This window comes from Staurois parvus, unplaced genomic scaffold (genome assembly GCF_062004578.1).
Source record: "Staurois parvus isolate SC_StPar_1 unplaced genomic scaffold, SC_StPar_1.0 ptg000151l, whole genome shotgun sequence".
NCBI classification, from domain to species: domain Eukaryota; kingdom Metazoa; phylum Chordata; class Amphibia; order Anura; family Ranidae; genus Staurois; species Staurois parvus.
This window is the reverse complement of record NW_028317947.1, coordinates 8,811,420-8,830,644: the sequence shown is the minus strand read 5'-3', so window position 1 is coordinate 8,830,644 and position 19,225 is coordinate 8,811,420. Positions and strand designations below refer to the sequence as shown.

The 19,225-nt window shown below is 44.4% G+C and overlaps 1 protein-coding gene across 3 annotated transcripts in view; it reads left to right on the top strand.

The window, feature by feature from the left end:
- Window positions 1-19,225, top strand: part of TOP2A (DNA topoisomerase II alpha) — a 53,640-nt gene continuing 34,415 nt past the window's right edge. For all 3 annotated transcript variants that reach the window (XM_089674396.1, XM_089674395.1, XM_089674394.1), the window contains exons 1-6: window positions 1-131; window positions 12,399-12,554; window positions 13,182-13,272; window positions 14,007-14,070; window positions 14,153-14,298; window positions 14,757-14,854. In XM_089674396.1, the coding sequence (XP_089530522.1) occupies window positions 111-131; window positions 12,399-12,554; window positions 13,182-13,272; window positions 14,007-14,070; window positions 14,153-14,298; window positions 14,757-14,854 (576 nt within the window). In that variant the 5' untranslated portion in view covers window positions 1-110. The remainder of the gene's footprint in view (window positions 132-12,398; window positions 12,555-13,181; window positions 13,273-14,006; window positions 14,071-14,152; window positions 14,299-14,756; window positions 14,855-19,225) is intronic.

Genomic DNA, 19,225 nt, shown 5'->3' with positions numbered 1-19,225 from the left:
TTGAAGTTTGTGCGGCAACGGTCCGGGCTCAGTATAGGGCGAGGAGTCGCGAGGAGCCGGTCGGTGTCGTCTTTTGTCGGGTGTGCTTTGTCCGGGATATCGCTTCAGTCATGGAGACCGAGCCGCTGAGAGTGAGTAGAACTTCCCGGACTGGAGTGTAGAGACCGGGTGTCCCGGGATAGATGGGGCTGACGGGGCCACAATATAATCCCTCATAGTGTCTACACGGCTCCATGTAACCACTTACCTGCCACGCACTTCTACCCCCTTCCTGCCCAGGCCGGCTTTCAGCACTGTCGTACTTTGAATGACAATTGTGCGGTCATGCAACACTGCACCCATATGAAATCTGTATCATTTGTTTCACACAAAGAGAGCTTTCTTTTGGTGGTATGTACACGCCGCTGGGGGGTTTATTTTTTGTGCTATAAACAAAAAAAGAGCAAAAATGTGGAAAAAAAATGTTTTTCTTTCTATTATAAAATTTGCAAACAGGTAATTTTTCTCCTTCACTGATGTGGATTGATGAGGTGGCACGGATGCAACAATGATGGGCACTGATGGGTGGCACTGATGAGCAACAATGATGGGCACTGATGGGTGGCACTGAGCAACACTGGGCACAGATAGGTGGCACTCACGGGCACTGATAGGTGGCACTGATGATCAACAATGACGGGCACTGATAGGGGGCACTGATAGTGCCACCTATCACAACCCCTAATTGTTGCTCATCAGTGCTGCCAGTCAGTGCCCCTCATTGTTGCTCGTCAGTACCACCTATCACAGCCCCTAATTATTGCTTGTCAGTGCCCGCCAGTGCCACCTATCACAACCCCTAATTGTTGCTTGTCAGTGCCACCTATCAGTGCCCGTCAGTGCCACCTATCACAACCCCTAATTGTTGCTTGTCAGTGCCCGTCAGTGCCACCTATCACAACCCCTAATTGTTGCTTGTCAGTGCCACCTGACAGGCACTGATAGGTGGCACTGACAAGCAATATTTAGGGGCTGTGATAGGTGGTACTGATGAGCAACAATGAAGGGCACTGATGGGCAGCACTGATGAGCAACAATTAGGGGCTGTGATAGGTGGCACTGAGGAGCAGTGATAGGTGGCACTGACGAGCAACAATGACGGGCACTGATAGGTGGCACTGACGAGCAACAATGACGGGCACTGATAGGCGGCACTGATGAGCAACAATGACGGGCACTGATAGGTGGCACTGACAAGCAACAATTAGGGGCTGTGATAGGTGGCACTGACGAGCAACAATGAGGGCACTGACGAGCAGCAATCGGGGCAGTGATAAGCGGCACTGACGAGCAGCAATCGGGGCAGTGACGAGCAACAATGACAAGCACTGATAAGGCGGCACTGATAATCAGTGCCCCGATCGGTGCCAATCCATCCTCTGACAACTGCTGGTTCTCGGCAGTACTTTCCTCATGCTGTGACAGTGTGAGGAAAGTGCAGCAACTGCATTTACCGGTGATCTGCTGTTTCATTGGACATGGCTGATCACGTGGTAAAAGGCTGCTGTGATTGGCCCTTTACCTCATCCTGTGATCACGGAAATCGCCAGGTGCGCGCCCCCAGGAACTGGCCAGCCGTAGTGCAGCCGTCATTCGGCTATCTGCGGTTAGCAAGCGGTTCATTAAAGGGCAAGTTTACCCCACAGGCTCTGCCTTCACTGTGCGCTTCTGTATGCCACATTGCATGCATTTCAGTGGGGTGAGGTGTACCTTTTAACTTTATTTCCTCTACCATCTTGTGTTTGCGCACGTTAATGCGTATTTGCGGTGCGTTTGCGCACATTCATGGGTTTTTGGTGCAGAAAATGCAGCGTGCAATACTCTGTGACCGCACTGTGATGGTGTACACTAGTCCCATCGGACCGCATTTGTTTTTTGTAATGTATTTATAAATGCTCCCGGCTGCATCTGGTGTAAATGAGCCCTAAAAATCATCTTCCTTTTATCCCTATGATACACCCAGAGACGTGTAACCGGAAACAAACCCCCTTGTATGTCTGTACATTTCCTGGACAATAAAGCTGATTCATAAAAAGAAATCCATAGGAAACCTGACAGGAGAACGGTTCAGACACTGCTGGGGAGTGACAACGCTCGATCCTCGTCTCCCAATTGCAGACACTGTTTATAGGGTGACAAGGATTGAGCTCTGGTGCCACATAACCAGCATCTACACCTGAGAGGCAGGGACCAAGTGTTGTCACCCTATAACATGGTATGCAATGGGGGACAGGGACCAAGTGTTGTCACCCAATAACATGGTATGCAATGGGGGACAGGGACCAAGTGTTGTCACCCTATACCATGCTATGCAAATGGGGGACAGGGACCAAGTGTTGTCACCCTATAACATGCTATGCAACGGGGGACAGGGACCAAGTGTTGTCACCCTATAACATGCTATGCAACGGGGGACAGGGACCAAGTGTTGTCACCCTATAACATGCTATGCAACGGGGGACAGGGACCAAGTGTTGTCACCCTATAACATGCTATGCAACGGGGGACAGGGACCAAGTGTTGTCACCCTATAACATGCTATGCAACGGGGGACAGGGACCAAGTGTTGTCACCCTATAACATGCTATGCAACGGGGGACAGGGACCAAGTGTTGTCACCCTATAACATGCTATGCAACGGGGGACAGGGATCAAGTGTTGTCACCCTATAACATGCTATGCAACGGGGGACAGGGACCAAGTGTTGTCACCCTATAACATGCTATGCAACGGGGGACAGGGACCAAGTGTTGTTACCCTATAACATGCTATGCAACGGGGGACAGGGACCAAGTGTTGTCACCCTATAACATGCTATGCAACGGGGGACAGGGACCAAGTGTTGTCACCCTATAACATGCTATGCAAATGGGGGACAGGGATCAAGTGTTGTCACCCTATAACATGCTATGCAACGGGGGACAGGGACCAAGTGTTGTCACCCTATAACATGCTATGCAACGGGGGACAGGGACCAAGTGTTGTCACCCTATAACATGCTATGCAACGGGGGACAGGGATCAAGTGTTGTCACCCTATAACATGCTATGCAACGGGGGACAGGGACCAAGTGTTGTCACCCTATAACATGCTATGCAACGGGGGACAGGGACCAAGTGTTGTCACCCTATAACATGCTATGCAACGGGGGACAGGGATCAAGTGTTGTCACCCTATAACATGCTATGCAACGGGGGACAGGGATCAAGTGTTGTCACCCTATAAGATGGTATGCAAATGGGGGACAGGGACCAAGTGTTGTCACCCTATAACATGCTATGCAACGGGGGACAGGGACCAAGTGTTGTCACCCTATAACATGGAATGCAAATGGGGGACATCTCCCTATAACCAGAGTCTACAACTGGGAGACAACACTTGGTCCCTGTCCCCGATTTGCATAGCATGTTATGGGGTGACAGCACTTGATCTCTGCCTCCCAGGTGTAGATGCTGGTTATGTGGTGACAAAGCTTCATCCTGGTCACCCTATAAACAGCATCTGCAATTGGGAGACAAGGATCAAGTGCTGATACCCCATAATATGGGAGGCAGGGATCAAGTGCTGTCACCCCATAACAGGATGACAACACTTTCTCTGTCTTCCATTTGCAAACCATGTTATGGGGTGCCAGCACTTGATCCCCATCTCTCATTTGCATACTATATTATGGGGTCCCTGTCTCCCAATTGCAGATGCTGTTTATAGGGTGACAAGGATCGAGCTTGGTCACCACATAACCAGCATTAGCTCTGATGAAGGGACGCCCTTGGAAACGCGTCAGGGTACTCTGACTGTCTACCCCTATGATGGGACTCGTGCAGGCTTCATAATTAAGTTCCTTTGAGGACTTACATGCTTGATTTACTTCGCTGTTTGTGAGTATCATTCTGTATTCAATAAAATTTGGTTTACTGAGGTAATGCGCAAGGTTGATGCGCTTTTCTGTTTTGTTTCACTTTGCATAACCAGCATTACCCCTGGGAGGTAGAAATCAAGTGCTGTCACCCCATAACATGGTATGCAAGTGGGGGACAGAGAACAGGTGTTGTCTCCCTATTGTAGACACTGGTAATAGGGTGACAGCACTTGATCCCTGCCTCTCAGGTGTAGATGCTGGTTATGTGGTGACAGAGCTTGATCCTCGTCACCCTATAAACAGCATCTGCAATTGGGAGACCAAGATCAAGTTCTGATACCCCACAACATGGTATGCAAATAGGAGGGATAGGGATTGATTGCTGTCACCCCACAACATGGTATGCAAATAGGAGGGATAGGGATTGATTGCTGTCACCCCATAACATGGTATGCAAATAGGAGGGATAGGGATTGATTGCTGTCACCCCATAACATGGTATGCAAATAGGAGGGATAGGGATTGATTGCTGTCACCCCATAACATGGTATGCAAATAGGAGGGATAGGGATTGATTGCTGTCACCCCATAACATGGTATGCAAATAGGAGGGATAGGGATTGATTGCTGTCACCCCACAACATGGTATGCAAATGGCAGACAGGGAACAAGTGTTACCCAATTGTAGACTCTGGTTATAGGGTGACGATGCCTGATCCTTATCCCCCATTTTGCATACCGTGTTATTGGGTGACAACATTTGATCCCTGTCTCTCAAATGTAGACACTCTTAAGGGGGTGCTTGTGTCCCAACTGTAGATGCTGGATATACAGTGAAAACGCTCGGTCCTTGTCTCCCAGTTGAAAATGCTGATTATGGGGTGACAACACTTGATCCCTGTCTCCTGTTTGTAGACATTAGTTATGCTATTTTATAAAGCTCTGTGCAAACTGATGACGCTCTATAAATCCCTTCTAATGCGGTGACCCCACGTGATCCCTGTCTGTGGCACACATGGTTATGGGGTGACAGTGCTTATCCCTGTTGCAGACACCGGTCTTGCCGTATACTAAAGCCTTCTGCAAACTGTTAGCACTAATCCTGTATAATGATGAGATGACCATGCTGAATCCCAGCCTCCTGATTGTTCACACTGTTAGGGGATGACATCTCTCCTATTGTCCCAATGTAGATGCTGGTTATGGAATGATAATGCTTGACCTCTGTCTTAGTTGCAGACGCTGGTTATGCGTTCTGTAAAGTGCTGTGCAATCTGTTGGCCCTGTAAAAATCTTGAATAATAATGAGGTGACAATACTTGACCCTGGTTTCCATTGCAGACTGGTTATGGGGTCAAAATGCTCAATCTCTGTCATGTTTGCAGGCACTGCTTATGCCATTTTGTAAAACTGCGCAAACTGTTGAAGCTATATGAATCCCGTATAATAATAGTGCCAACACTTGATTATTGTCCCTCTATTGCAGACACTGGTAATGCCATTTTGTAAAGCTCTGTTTTTTTTTTTTTTTTTTTTTTTTTCCACACAAATAGAGCTGTCTTTTGGTGGTATTTGGTCACTTCTGCGGTTTTTACTTTTTGTGCTATAAACAAAATAAGACCGAACATTTTGAAAAAAAAAAAATGTTCACTTTCGGGTATAAAAAAAAAAAAATCCAATAAACTCAAAGTTGGTTATGAATTTAGGCCAAAATGTATTCTGCTACATGACTTTGGTAAAAAAAAAAATCTCAATACATGTATATTAATTGGTTTGTATAAAAGTTATAGCGTCTACAAACTATGGTGTGTGTGTGTGTATATGTGTATGTATATGTATGTATGTATGTGTGTGTGTGTATATATATATATATTTGGACACAGGCACAATTTTAGATTTTTTTTCAGGTATTTCAGGTTTTATTTGAGGGTATGTACATCCAAATTGGAGGAAGGGTTTAGGAATTACAGCTCTTAAGAGTAGCCACCCCCCTTTTTCAAGGGGCCAAAAGTAATTGGACAAATGAATATAGTCATAAATAAAATGTTCATTTGTAATATTTTGTTGAGAATCCTTTACTAGCAATGACTGCCTGAAGTCTGGAACCCATGGACATTACCAAAGACTGGGTTTCCTCCTTTTGATGCTTTGCCAGGCTCTAACTGCAGCTGTCTTCAGTTGTTCTTTGTGGCTCTTTCTGCTTTTAGTTTTGCCTTCAGCAAGTGAAATGCATGCTCAATGGGGTTGAGATCAGGTGATTGACTTGGCCATTGCAGAATATTCCACTTCTTTTCCTTCAGAAGCTCCTGGGTTGCTTTTGCAGTATGTTTTGGATCATTGTCCATCTGTACTGTGAAGTGCCGTCCAATCAACTTTGCTGCAATTGGCTGAATCTGGGCTGACAGTATTGCAGGCCATAGATGGGGAGAAAAACTGCAGATTTTTCTTTTAAAAAACGAAAAATCGGTTGTTCAAGTGGCCAACGTTACCATCAATGGTAAAAAAAATCGGCCGATTTTCTACCCGTCTAGAGCCGGCAAAAAGTGTCCCTGCAGAGAGCTCCGCTATTTCTTTGACAGTTCTCTGACAGTTCCTTGACATTTATAGAAGTTGCAACAATGTATCTATTTGTTTCCATTTAGGATACAGATGTTTTTATTCAGAAACAAATAGATACAATGTTTCAACCGCTGTAAATGTCAGAGAACTGTCAGAAATAGCGGAGCTCTCTGCAGAGACACTTTTTGCTGGACTGGAATTCTTATTTTCATCCTACTTCTTCTTCTTCTTCATCCTCATCCTCTTCTTCTTCATCCTCATCCTCTTCTTCTTCATCCTCTTCTTCTTCTTCATCCTCATCCTCTTCTTCTTCTTCTTCTTCCTCATCCTCTTCTTCATCCTCTTCTTCTTCTTCATCCTCATCCTCTTCTTCTTCTTCATCCTCATCCTCTTCTTCTTCTTCATCCTCTTCTTCTTCTTCTTCTTCATCCTCTTCTTCTTCTTCTTCCTCATCCTCTTCTTCTTCCTCATCCTCTTCTTCTTCTGCATCCTCTTCTTCTTCTGCATCCTCATCCTCTTCTTCGTCATCCTCATCCTCTTCTTCGTCATCCTCATCCTCTTCTTCGTCATCCTCCTCCTCTTCTTCGTCGTCATCCTCCTCTTCTTCGTCGTCGTCATCCTCCTCTTCTTCGTCATCCTCCTCTTCATCCTCATCCTCTTCTTCATCCTCATCCTCTTCTTCATCCTCATCCTCTTCTTCATCCTCATCCTCTTCTTCATCCTCATCCTCTTCTTCATCCTCATCCTCTTCTTCATCCTCATCCTCTTCTTCATCCTCATCCTCTTCTTCTTCATCCTCATCCTCTTCTTCTTCATCCTCTTCTTCTTCATCCTCATCCTCTTCTTCTTCATCCTCATCCTCTTCTTCTTCTTCTTCATCCTCTTCTTCTTCCTCTTCTTCTTCTTCTTCATCCTCTTCTTCTTCTTCATCCTCTTCTTCATCGTCTTCCTCTTCTTTTTCTTCTTTTTGTCTTCCTCTTGCAGGTCACTGCTCATGCGCAGATTTTTTATCGGTAAAAAATCGGCCGATTTGCCCACTAATTGCCGCGAAAATCGGCCGATCGGCAAAATCGGCCGATTTTTTTTCCAACTTTACCGAAAAAAAAAATGGCCAAAATACCAAAAAACGGCCGACCAAATCACCCACTAACGATCCGAAAATCGGCCGATTTTATTTTCGGCCGAAAAATCGGCCGATTTTCGACCCATCTATGGCCTGCATAAATCTCTAAACACTGCAGAATTCATCCGGCTGCTTCTGTCTTCTGTCACATCGTCAATAAACACCAATGACCCAGTGCCACTGGAAGCCATGCATGCTCATGCCATCACACTGCCTGTACCATATTTTACAGATGACGTTGTGTGCTTTGAATCATGAGCTGTTCCAAAACTTTTCCACTTTTTTTTTTTTTTTTCCCTCCGTCATTCTGGTACAGATTAATCTTATTTTCATCCATCCAAAGAATGCTTTTCCATGTTGGTCATATATGTAACAGCAGAGAACATGGGCATACGACGAATGGCTCTGAGGACCAATATGACCACAATTCATTCTTTTTTGTAATGCCCATGTTGAAGGTGAGGCCCAGAAAAGTTTTTTAAATTCAGAAACTGATAGGTTTCCATGCAAATTGTCTGGCAAGAGCTGAATTTGGGTGGGCTGTTGGCCCACAATCAATTGGTACAAATCTTCCGTGAAAACAAGTGGAGGGTCTAAACGCTAGTGGTGGCAGCAAATGGGGGCGATCCTGCGACCATGTTGCCCCAAAAATAAGACCCTGTCTTATTTTTTTTTTGGCTCAAAAAAAACACACTAGGTCTTATTTTCGGGGTACGTCTTATATTTTAAATGTCCAGGTGTGGACAGGGGTGCAGAGGTGAGCTGCAGGCAGTTGTGGATGAGGGTTACTATGGAGAGGGCCAGTTGATGACAGCTGCAGTCAGGTGTTGCAGGGGTGACTTGACAGGTGAATTTCAGACAGGGTGCAGGGGTAAGTTGCAGAGGTGAGCTGTGGCCAGGGGGTGCTGAGCTGTGGGTTGCAACTCGGCTCACCTCTGCACCCCCCCAGCCACCGCTCATCTATGCCCCCTGTCTGCAACTCACCTGACTCAGTTGACCTCTGCAACACCTGACTGCAGCTCCCCTTTGCACATCTCCCTCACCCTCCACTGTCCTCTTATGGTTAGCTAGCTTTGCAAAACACAGCTGTCAGCAGCCGGCCCCTCTCTATAGTAACTCCCTTTCGGGTCCTATCTTCCCACACAGTGCACCAAGTGCACTTACTCACCGCTCCGCCTCTTCCCCATTGGCTGGCGATCACCCCTGCGGCATTGGCTTCCATGCATTAGGCTGCAGGAGGAGATGCCCCGCCCCTAAACACACTGCATACTGCACCCGCAGATATCTGTTCCTTCCCTGTCCCACAGCGAGTACAGAGGTAGGGAGGTTCTGTGGGAGCGGATGGTGCTGTTACTTCAGCCGCGCTTCAGTGTTTATAAGACAGTAGATATGGGTGTGCGCAGGGCCAGTGCCAGAAATGGCAGAATGGCGTTCCGCCATGTTCCGGCTGAAAAAAATCCTTGATCACAACTAGGTCTTATTTTCGGGGTAGGTCTTATTTTAGGGGAAACGGTAACACTGTGTTTTTGGGGACACTATACAAAGGAGGCACTAGTATAGTTCTGATAATTATATTGATCTGTACAAACACTATACTAGTAATGGCGGTGATCAGCGATCTAGCGTGAGTGCGATACTATGCGGGCAATCTAACGCTAGGTGACCCTGGCTGGTTGGGGCGCTTACTGACCCTGACATTATCTGATGTCGCTAGTGGCAGTAATCGGGGTAGATTTGATTTAAATCACTAGTCAGTAAGGCTTGATTTAAATCCTCGTTTTCTACATAGACTAATTCTTGCTGGTATAACTTTAATATGCAAGTAGATGAAGATTTTTAGAATAACAACTTTTCATATTAGTATTTTTATCCCCAGTTTAATAGGTTAATCATTCATATTTGGACAACTTTTCTGTTGTACTTAGGAAGGAGAAAAATAATTACCTTAATAATAACAATTTAAATAGATTTATTCAACTGAAACAATAACATTCCAGCATATGTGATTTGCTTAAACATCCATGTTTGTTAACTAATTTGGCTAAACAAAATATATATATTTTAAGAAACTTAGACTGTCAGCCCCTTCCTCCTCACACTTAGTTTCACTTTCTTCTTGTGCAGATCTATTCCACTCCAAACAATCAGAAAAATATTGTTTCTATTCTATTCACTGAACTTCTTGAAATTTAGCACTGAAGGGGTTGATTCTGTATTCATAGGTTTGTAGAAGTTAGGATGAAGGTCTTTTTCTTAACTCTGTTCATGTTATAACATTTTTGCTGTGAAGAAGAGGCATGTGATCTCCGCTGAGTCAAATTCAGTTTTGAGAACTGCAAAAGTAAACCGAGCATCTGTGATAATATCTTGTAGGCAGAGAAACCGCCCAATAATCTTACAAAAACCTCTGGAAGAGCATGACATTGTGAATGGATTCATGGAATTTATTTACCAAAAAAATTAAACATATACAGCCTTATTCTACATAATTAAAAAACTAATCTTTATTTCATGATGGAATAACCTTTGGATGGTAATATATTTTCCTCCAAAGCATTTTATTAAAAAAAAATCCGATTTAAAAAAAAAATAAAAAATCCGACTTTAAATTTAAAAAATCCGATTTTAAAAAAAAAAAATACCATATTTTACAGATGATGTTGTGTGCTTTGAATCATGAGCTGTTCCAAACCTTTTCCACTTTTTTTTTTTTTTTTTTTCTCCCGTCATTCTGGTACAGATTAATCTTAGTTTCATCGATCCAAAGAATGCTTTTCCATGTTGGTCCTATATGTAACAGCAGAGAACATGGGCATACGACGAATGGCTCTGAGGACCAATATGACCACAATTCATTCTTTTTTGTAATGCCCATGTTGAAGGTTAGGCCCGGAAAAGTTTTACATTCAGAAATTGTCTGGCAAGAGCTCAATTTGGGTGGGCTATGATGTATTGTTGTGCATATAAATTGCCTTGGCCCACAATCAATTGGTACAAATCTTCCGTGAAAACAAGCGGAGTATCTAAACCAGGGGTGAGCAAACTTTTTGACTTGAGGGCCGCAATGGGTTCATATATTGGACCCGGGGGCCGGACCAAGAGTAGATGAAGGATGTGTATGTGTCATCCACAGTAAGTATAGTAATATTCCCCCATAGTAAGCATAGTAATTCATCCCCCCTATAGTAATTCATCCCCCCTATAGTAATTCATCCCCCATATTAAGTCCCCAAGTCCCCCCTGTGTCAATTCACTTACCTTTGCTCCGCGCGTTCCTCTCGCCGTGTTCCCGCGGCGTTCCGGTGTAGCATGAAAATCTGTCTCCTATGAGGATCTGTCCCCCTCGACGTATCTGCGCATGTGCCAGTTTCAGGCATTAGCAGCCGATCGGCGATCTCCGGCACATGCGCAGATACGTCGAGGGGGACAGATCCTCATAGGAGACAGATTTTCATGCTACACCGGTCTTCAGGGCGGACTGTGAGAGGAGCCTAGCTCCCCTCACGTTAGTCACGCTGCCCCGCCTACACACATCCTGACAGCCATCCTGACTGTATCATGCTCCGCGGGCCGGATTAAAAGGTCCGCCGGGCCGTAGTTTGCCCATTGCTGATCTAAACGCTAGTGGTGGCAGCAAACGGGGGCGATCCTGCGACCATGTTGCCCCAAAAATAAGACCCTGTCTTTTATGGTTTTTTTGACTCAAAAAAAACACGGTAGGTCTTTTTGTAGGGGAAACATGGTAACACTGTGTTTTTCATTTACACTATACAAAGGAGGCACTAGTATAGTTATGATAATTATATTGATCTGTACAAACACTATACTAGTAATGGCGGTGATCAGCGATCTAGCGTGCGTGCGATAGTATGCGGGCAATCTAACGCTAGGTGATCCTGGCTGGTTGGGGCGCTTACTGACCCTGACATTATCTGATGTCGCTAGTGGCAGTAATACAGTGATCAGTGAAAAATGTTATATACTGACACTGTACTATTGGCACTGACTGGGTGACGGGGCAATCAAAGGGTTAAATGTGCTAATCTAAGATGTGTGTAAAATGTAGTGCTTTTACTCAGTGCCGTGTTCTGCTTGAACCAACTGGACACAACACTTGCGGCGAGGGAGCGCTGGACGACCCCTTGTGTTAATACAGCCATACCGACATACGGGTACATTGCTTTGCCGGTAGCTGCCGCCCGGCTGCAGTACATTGTGGGTGGGCAGTCTGGAAGCGGTTAAAGGCAATTTGTGCTTATAAAAAACAAAACACAAACATGACCTACTTACCTGTTCTGTGTAGTGGTTTTGCACAGAGCATCCCTGATCTTCCTCTTCTGAGGTCCCCATCGACGATCCTGGCCTCTCCCTCCTGCCGAGTGCCCCCAGAGCAAGCAGCTTGCCATGGGGGCACCAAAGCAGGCTCACTTCCAAGCTGCTGCTCTGCGTGTCTACGCACAGACATGTCTCGGCTCTGCCCCCTCTCGCTCCTCATTGGCTCCCTCTGCTGTCCCAGTCAATGAGGAGGGAGAGTTCCCAGAGAGCCGAGGCTGTCATACACATTGCTGGAATAGGGCTCTTGTAAGTATTGGGGGGGATGGGGGGGGGGGTGCTGCTGCTGCTGCTCACAGAAGATATTTTACCTTCACGTATAGAATGCATAAAGGTAAAAAAAAAATACCTTGAGACTACAACCACTTTAATTTCTTTGTTTAGGGACTTAATACCCCTGTGTAAAATGAAGAGGGCTGGACAAACCATAATGTAATATTTGTAGTTGTATAAATATTGTAATCAATGATTTTGTGGTTCTTTCAGCCTCTCTTTGATGAGAACAAGACTGCGGTGGAGAAGGTGAAGAAAAGTGATAACAAACGCCTTTCTGTAGAACGAATTTATCAGAAGAAGACCCAGTTGGAGCACATATTGCTCCGTCCAGATACCTACATTGGCTCGGTAGAGCCTGTTACACAGGTAAGAGTAATGAGCCTATTTATTCTGATATGGAGGGAGAGGAGTATAGAAAATCCATCACGTTTTTCTGTGTCATCATTGTGCTGCTTTTTCTACAAGGGTACACACTACATATAAACTGTCAAAAAATCAATTCTACAAGATTTCAGTGTTGTGAGGATGGAATCGGGGAAAACCTCAAGTCGCTAACGTTTTGCTTTCTCTGAGTACCTGTGTGTAGATCTGTCTGGTCTCTAGAGTATCATGCAATTCATGAATACGAACATGGGGATTTAGAACCCTTTTCCTTCATATTTGCTACCTTGTAGTCACTGTACATATAAATGGCTTATAACTAGACAAGGTAGGGAAGTCTGTTGTCATTACAGTGGGGAGATGCTCTCTCTATATGTGGTGGTGTCCTTGGTACTGGGACAGAAAGTGGGGGTCATCAATGCTTCAATTGTCTTCCAATGTAGACTTCTTTTTTGACAGCTAAAATGGGAAAGGATTTCAGATCACTTGTTTTGTCCTTGTATATGGAAGTAAAGGGAAATGTCCCCAAGGGGTTTTAAACCGTTCATATTCTATCCAAAGCTAAAAGTTGTGGCTTGTAAATAAAGTAAATTTTCTTTCATTTCTTCCCAGCAAATGTGGGTGTTTGATGAAGAAGATGGGCTAAACTGCAGAGAAGTGACATTTGTCCCTGGCTTGTATAAAATTTTTGATGAAATATTAGGTGAGTTCACATCACACATTTGCGATTTAGGTATTGTACACCTATTTTAAAGTGGTTGTAAACCTGAAAAAACCTTCTGTATTGTAATTGTACTGTTCCCCTATACATTGTAAAGCGCTGTTTAATCTGTTGGCGCTATATAAATCCTGAATAATGACAGGATGTATAAACATCAGCATTTGAACTTAATTTGACAACTGTCTGCACTCCCTGTCAGTAGCAATCCTCCCTGCTGTGAGCAGAGTAAAGCTGACACAAGAGGAAAAATGGTGGTGGCCCTCCCCTTCTGTGTTGATTGACAGGCTGTGGGAGGAGATCTGCTGCAGCCTTCCCTTTCAGCTGAGGGGTGTGTCCCTGCTGCTCCTTGTCTGTAATGTGACAAGGAGAGAGAATGTGTGCTGCAGGATAGATGATGTGATGGGGCTTCTGCTTTGTGGGGGGAGAGCATGTCGCAGAGTGGGAGGGGCATGGAAAACGTAGAAATTAAAAATCCTTTCCATAGACTCTTTCCCTATCCCCCTTTTTATATTGTCTCTTAACCACCCCCAATAGACATTGGGTTTACAACCACTTTAGGCAGTGAGAATTAACATGCAGCAACTCAGCAGCCAATCGTAATGAATCGTAAATTGGTCAGACTTTGGGGGGAAACAAGGTGCCATTGTTTGCAGTGATCTGTTGCATTGTATCAGGCTATTGGTAGTATGTAATTTTTTTTTTTTTCTGTGTTTCAGTAAATGCTGCTGATAACAAGCAGAGGGACCCAACAATGTCCTGCATCAAGATTGTTCTTGACCCGTAAGTAGAATATTGCATTGCAAGGCAGAATGCTTTCCCAGTTTTGATGGGACATTTGAAACATTGTTCTGTTTGTTTCTAGTGAGAACAATACTGTGAGTGTGTGGAATAATGGGAAAGGTATTCCTGTTGTTGAACACAAAGTAGAGAAGGTCTACGTTCCTGCCCTCATCTTTGGACAGCTGCTGACCTCCAGTAATTATGATGATGACCAGAAGAAAGTTACTGGTGAGTTATTTGTTCTGCTAAAAAAAATGTAATCTGAACACCGATTTAGCTCGTTTCCATTTGGACTAATTTCTTTGCTTTCTTACAAATGAAGGTAGAATGCTACTCTTTGTATTTGATAGAGTAGAGAATGTTTGGGAACCGTTAAAGTTTTTATTATTGTCTGTAATCCAATTGAAGAGGTAATCTTGCTATTTGCTTGAGGGCTCATTTACACCATCACAAGAGAGTAAATCCCAAATGGTTTACTGGAAAAGTTAGAGGGCTTTTCTTCCAATGCAGTTCGGGTGCTTTTTTTTGCAGTGACAGCTGTGAGTGGGATCTCTTCACTCTTTAGAGATAGTCACTCCCTTGTTTCTAGGAGATGAAGTGAGGGGAAATATCTAATTACACAAAATTAGTATCTGCTCTGCTTACACATTACGACTTTGTGTGATGTATTTTTATCTATGTTGCAGGTGGTCGCAATGGTTATGGTGCCAAACTGTGTAACATCTTTAGCACCAAGTTTACAGTGGAAACTGCATGTAGGGAGTACAAGAAGGTCTTCAAACAAGTATGTACCGCTGAGGCTGGATAATAATGTGTACCTATAGTGATAGAAACAACAAGGCTGCTTTTGAAAAAGTCTTATTGGCTAGCTCTCTGTTTTAAAAGCGGTAGTAAACTTGAAGGAAAAAAAAAACCCTTGCAAGGCGAGGTTATCATGTGCTAGTATGCATCTCATACTAGCACAGGGCTTGAAAAAGCCGCTCGCCAAATGCGAGGAGAAATTCCTCTGTGGCAAGCGGTGAGCACAGATGAAGCTTGGAGCGATTGCACCTGCGCTCCAAGCCTCATTGTGAAGCTGAGTTCCGGTTTACAACTTCCGATTTCCAGCTTTTGCGGCACCTCTGCCGAGGGGACAAGCGCTGGAGAGGTCCACTCTCCTCCACTGAGAGGAGACACCCTCTCCACTGCCGTGGGGGACTCGGGGGGACAGTAAGTACTGTATACAACATGTCATATCACTATAATGCAGTACAGGGGAGGGGGATATACATTACTGTATACATGTCATATCATTATAATGGAGTACAGGGGAGCTGGGATATACATTACTCAGTAATGTATATCCCAGCTCCCCTGTACTCCATTATAGTGATATGACATGTATACAGTAATGTATATCCCCCCTCCCCTGTATTCCATTATAGTGATATGACATGTATACAGTAATGTATATCCCCCTCCCCTGTACTCCATTATAGTGATATGACATGTATACAGTAATGTATATCCCCCCTCCCCTGTACTCCATTATAATGATATGACATGTATACAGTAATGTATATCCCCCTCCCCTGTACTCCATTATAGTGATATGACATGTATACAGTAATGTATATCCCCCTCCCCTGTACTGCATTATAGTGATATGACATGTATACAGTAATGTATATCCCCCCTCCCCTGTACTCCATTATAATGATATGACATGTATACAGTAATGTATATCCCCCTCCCCTGTACTCCATTATAGTGATATGACATGTATACAGTAATGTATATCCCAGCTCCCCTGTACTCCATTATAGTGATATGACATGTATACAGTAATGTATATCCCCCCTCCCCTGTACCCCATTATAGTGATATGACATGTATACAGTAATGTATATCCCCCTCCCCTGTACTGCATTATAGTGATATGACATGTATACAGTAATGTATATCCCCCTCCCCTGTACTGCATTATAGTGATATGACATGTATACAGTAATGTATATCCCCCTCCCCTGTACTGCATTATAGTAATATGACATGTATACATGTCTTGGAAATTCGCTCTAACGAATTTCTCCTTACCGTGAGTACTCGCAGTTGGATGCGCAGAAATCCCCCATAAAGCTGTGCGAATCTCGCTTACCACGACTGCAGCTAAACTACATGATTCCTGCCCTTCCAACTGATTTAGCTCTGTTGAGATGTGGGGAATGGAGCTCCCTATACCTGGAAATGATCACACGACACTTTCAGGTTGCTGTTGGAATTCACATAGAGACTGGCTTCAGACTCAGCCCCTGGTTTTATTACAAGCACATACACGCCCTCAACATGAATAAGGTTAATCCCCTCCCACAGAACAATGTAATGGGGAGTGCCTATACACAGGATGTACATTGCGATTGGAGCATAGCCTTTCCTATTATCTAGCACTGGTCCTCCCCCATGAGCCCTCTGAGGTCAGCAGACTTCCTCCCCTTCCACCCATGAGCCCTCTGAGGTCAGCAGACTTCCTCCCCTTCCCCCCATGAGCCCTCTATGGAGAGCATACTTCCTGTCCTAGTAGCTCCTATTGGTATGTAACTTCTCTGTACAAGCATCCCCTAGAAACATCAGTCTGTACCTGGATGGGCCCGATACGATCTTTATTAAAACACATCCATCCAGATACAGTTTCAGGTTGGTAATGGGTTGTAAGATATGCATAAGCCTACACGCGGAGTTCACACCGCTTGGCGCCTTGCGTTATGAAGTCCATGTGGTACTATGCTGCTGATATGTGGACACAGGCCCGCGGCCTACCGCCGGCGGCATTCGCATCGAATGCCGTGGTGGTATACACGCCGGTCTATAAGCGCAGATCTGCCATCTCATCCATTACCGAGCTGAGTACTGTAATACATACATTGTACATGCGCATGGCCCAATTGCAGCCTTCAGAGCTTTAATTAAGCCACACGAGAGACATATGAATAACACTCATATATGACACATTTAAAGTTCAACCAACAATACAAAATTTCCATGACATACAGTAATGTATATCCCCTCTCCCCTGTACTCCATTATAGTGATATGACATGTATACAGTAATGTATATCCCCCCTCCCCTGTACACCATTATAGTGATATGACATGTATACAGTAATGTATATCCCCCTCCCCTGTACACCATTATAGTGATTATAATCATTACTGTATACATGTCATATCACTATAATGGAGTACAGGGGAGGGGGATATACATTACTGTATACATGTCATATCACTATAATGGAGTACAGGGGAGGGGGGATATATATTACTGTATACATGTCATATCACTATAATGGAGTACAGGGGAGGGGGATATACATTACTGTATACATGTCATATCACTATAATGGAGTACAGGGGAGGGGGGACATACATTACTGTATACATGTCATATCACTATAATGGAGTACAGGGGAGGGGGGATATATATTACTGTATACATGTCATATCACTATAATGGAGTACAGGGGAGGGGGATATACATTACTGTATACACGTCATATCACTATAATGGAGTACAGGGGAGGGGGGATATACATTACTGTATACACGTCATATCACTATAATGGAGTACAGGGGAGGGGGATATACATTACTGTGTACAGTTTATATTTCGGACTATTCTAAAGAAAAATTTAATTTCATAAGCTTTAAGAGCTTGGGAGCGGACCTGGGCAAGGTTGGGTGGGGCAACTGGTGGCGAGTAAGTTTTGCGACCGGCTAGTAGGTCTGGACTCGAAATTGTAACCCCTGTACTAGCACATTATGAAAGACTTGCCTTTAAACAAAGCCCTCTAGCAGCGCACTGTCACGGCTCAGGAGGCTTCTATCTTCACCCGGTCTTCCTTTCAGGTTCATGGGCTTCTAGATTGTAAGCTCGAAATGGCAGGGCCCTCGATCCCCTCATGTTTTGCATTGTATTGGTATTGTTCTGTCACATGTTCTGTCCCCCTTTGTAATGTACAGCGCTGAGTGAACTATTGGCGCTTTATAAATACTGTATAATAATAATAATAATAATGGGCTGCAGCCACTTGACTGGTCAAATCACAATGAGGTCGCTCCTGGGAGACTCGGCCACGGCACACAGCACTGGTATGCCGTTCCTTCAGAGTGCATGCGCCGGTGACATCACCAGCTGCCGTTCACTAGAAAATCTTCTAAATGGTGCCTGTTTAGGAGAAGCCATGTGGGACATACAGCAAACCATGTGGAAGAAGGTGCTCTGCTCAGATGAAACCAAAATTAAACTTTTTGACCTAAAAGGAAAACTCTGTGTGTGGTTGAAAACTAACACTGCACATCACCCTGAACACACCATCCCCACCGTGAAACATGGTGGTGGCAGCATCATGTTGTGGGGATGCTTTTCTTCAGCAGGGACAGGGAAGCTGGTCAGAGTTGATGGGAAGATGGATGGAGCCAAATACAGATCAATCTTAAAAGAAAACCTGTTAGAGTCTGCAAAAGACTTGAGACTGGGGCAGAGGTTCACCTTCCAGCAGCACAACGACCCTAAACATACAGCCAGAGCTACAATGGAATGGTTTAGATCAAAGCATATTCATGTGTTCGAATGGCCCAGTCAAAGTCCAGATCTAAATCCAATTGAGAATCTGTGGCAAGACTTGAAAATTGCTGTTCACAGACGCTCTCCATCCAATCTGACAGAGCTTGAGCTATTTTGCAAAGAATGGGCAAAAATGTCCCTCTAGAGATGCAAAGCTGGTAGAGACATCCCCAAAAAGACTTGCAGCTGTAATTGCAGCGTGGGGTGGTTCTACAAAGTATTGACTCCGGGGGGCTGAATATAAATGCACACCACACTTTTCAGATATTTGTAAAAAAAAAATTGAAAGTCATTTCCCTTCCACTTCACAATTATGTGCCACTTTGTGTTGGTCTATCACGTAAAATCCCAATAAAATACATTTATGTTTTTGGTTGTAACATGACAAAATGTGGAAACTTTCCAGGGGTATGAATACTTTTTCAAGGCCTTCCCACATTGGGTGTCAATGTCTCAGGTTTACAAGGCTGCTACATGTGCTTTTACCAAATTCTACAAAGTTGATGTGTGGGGATCTTCAGATGCTTGTTTAGGGCACCAGGTTTTGCAGGCTGC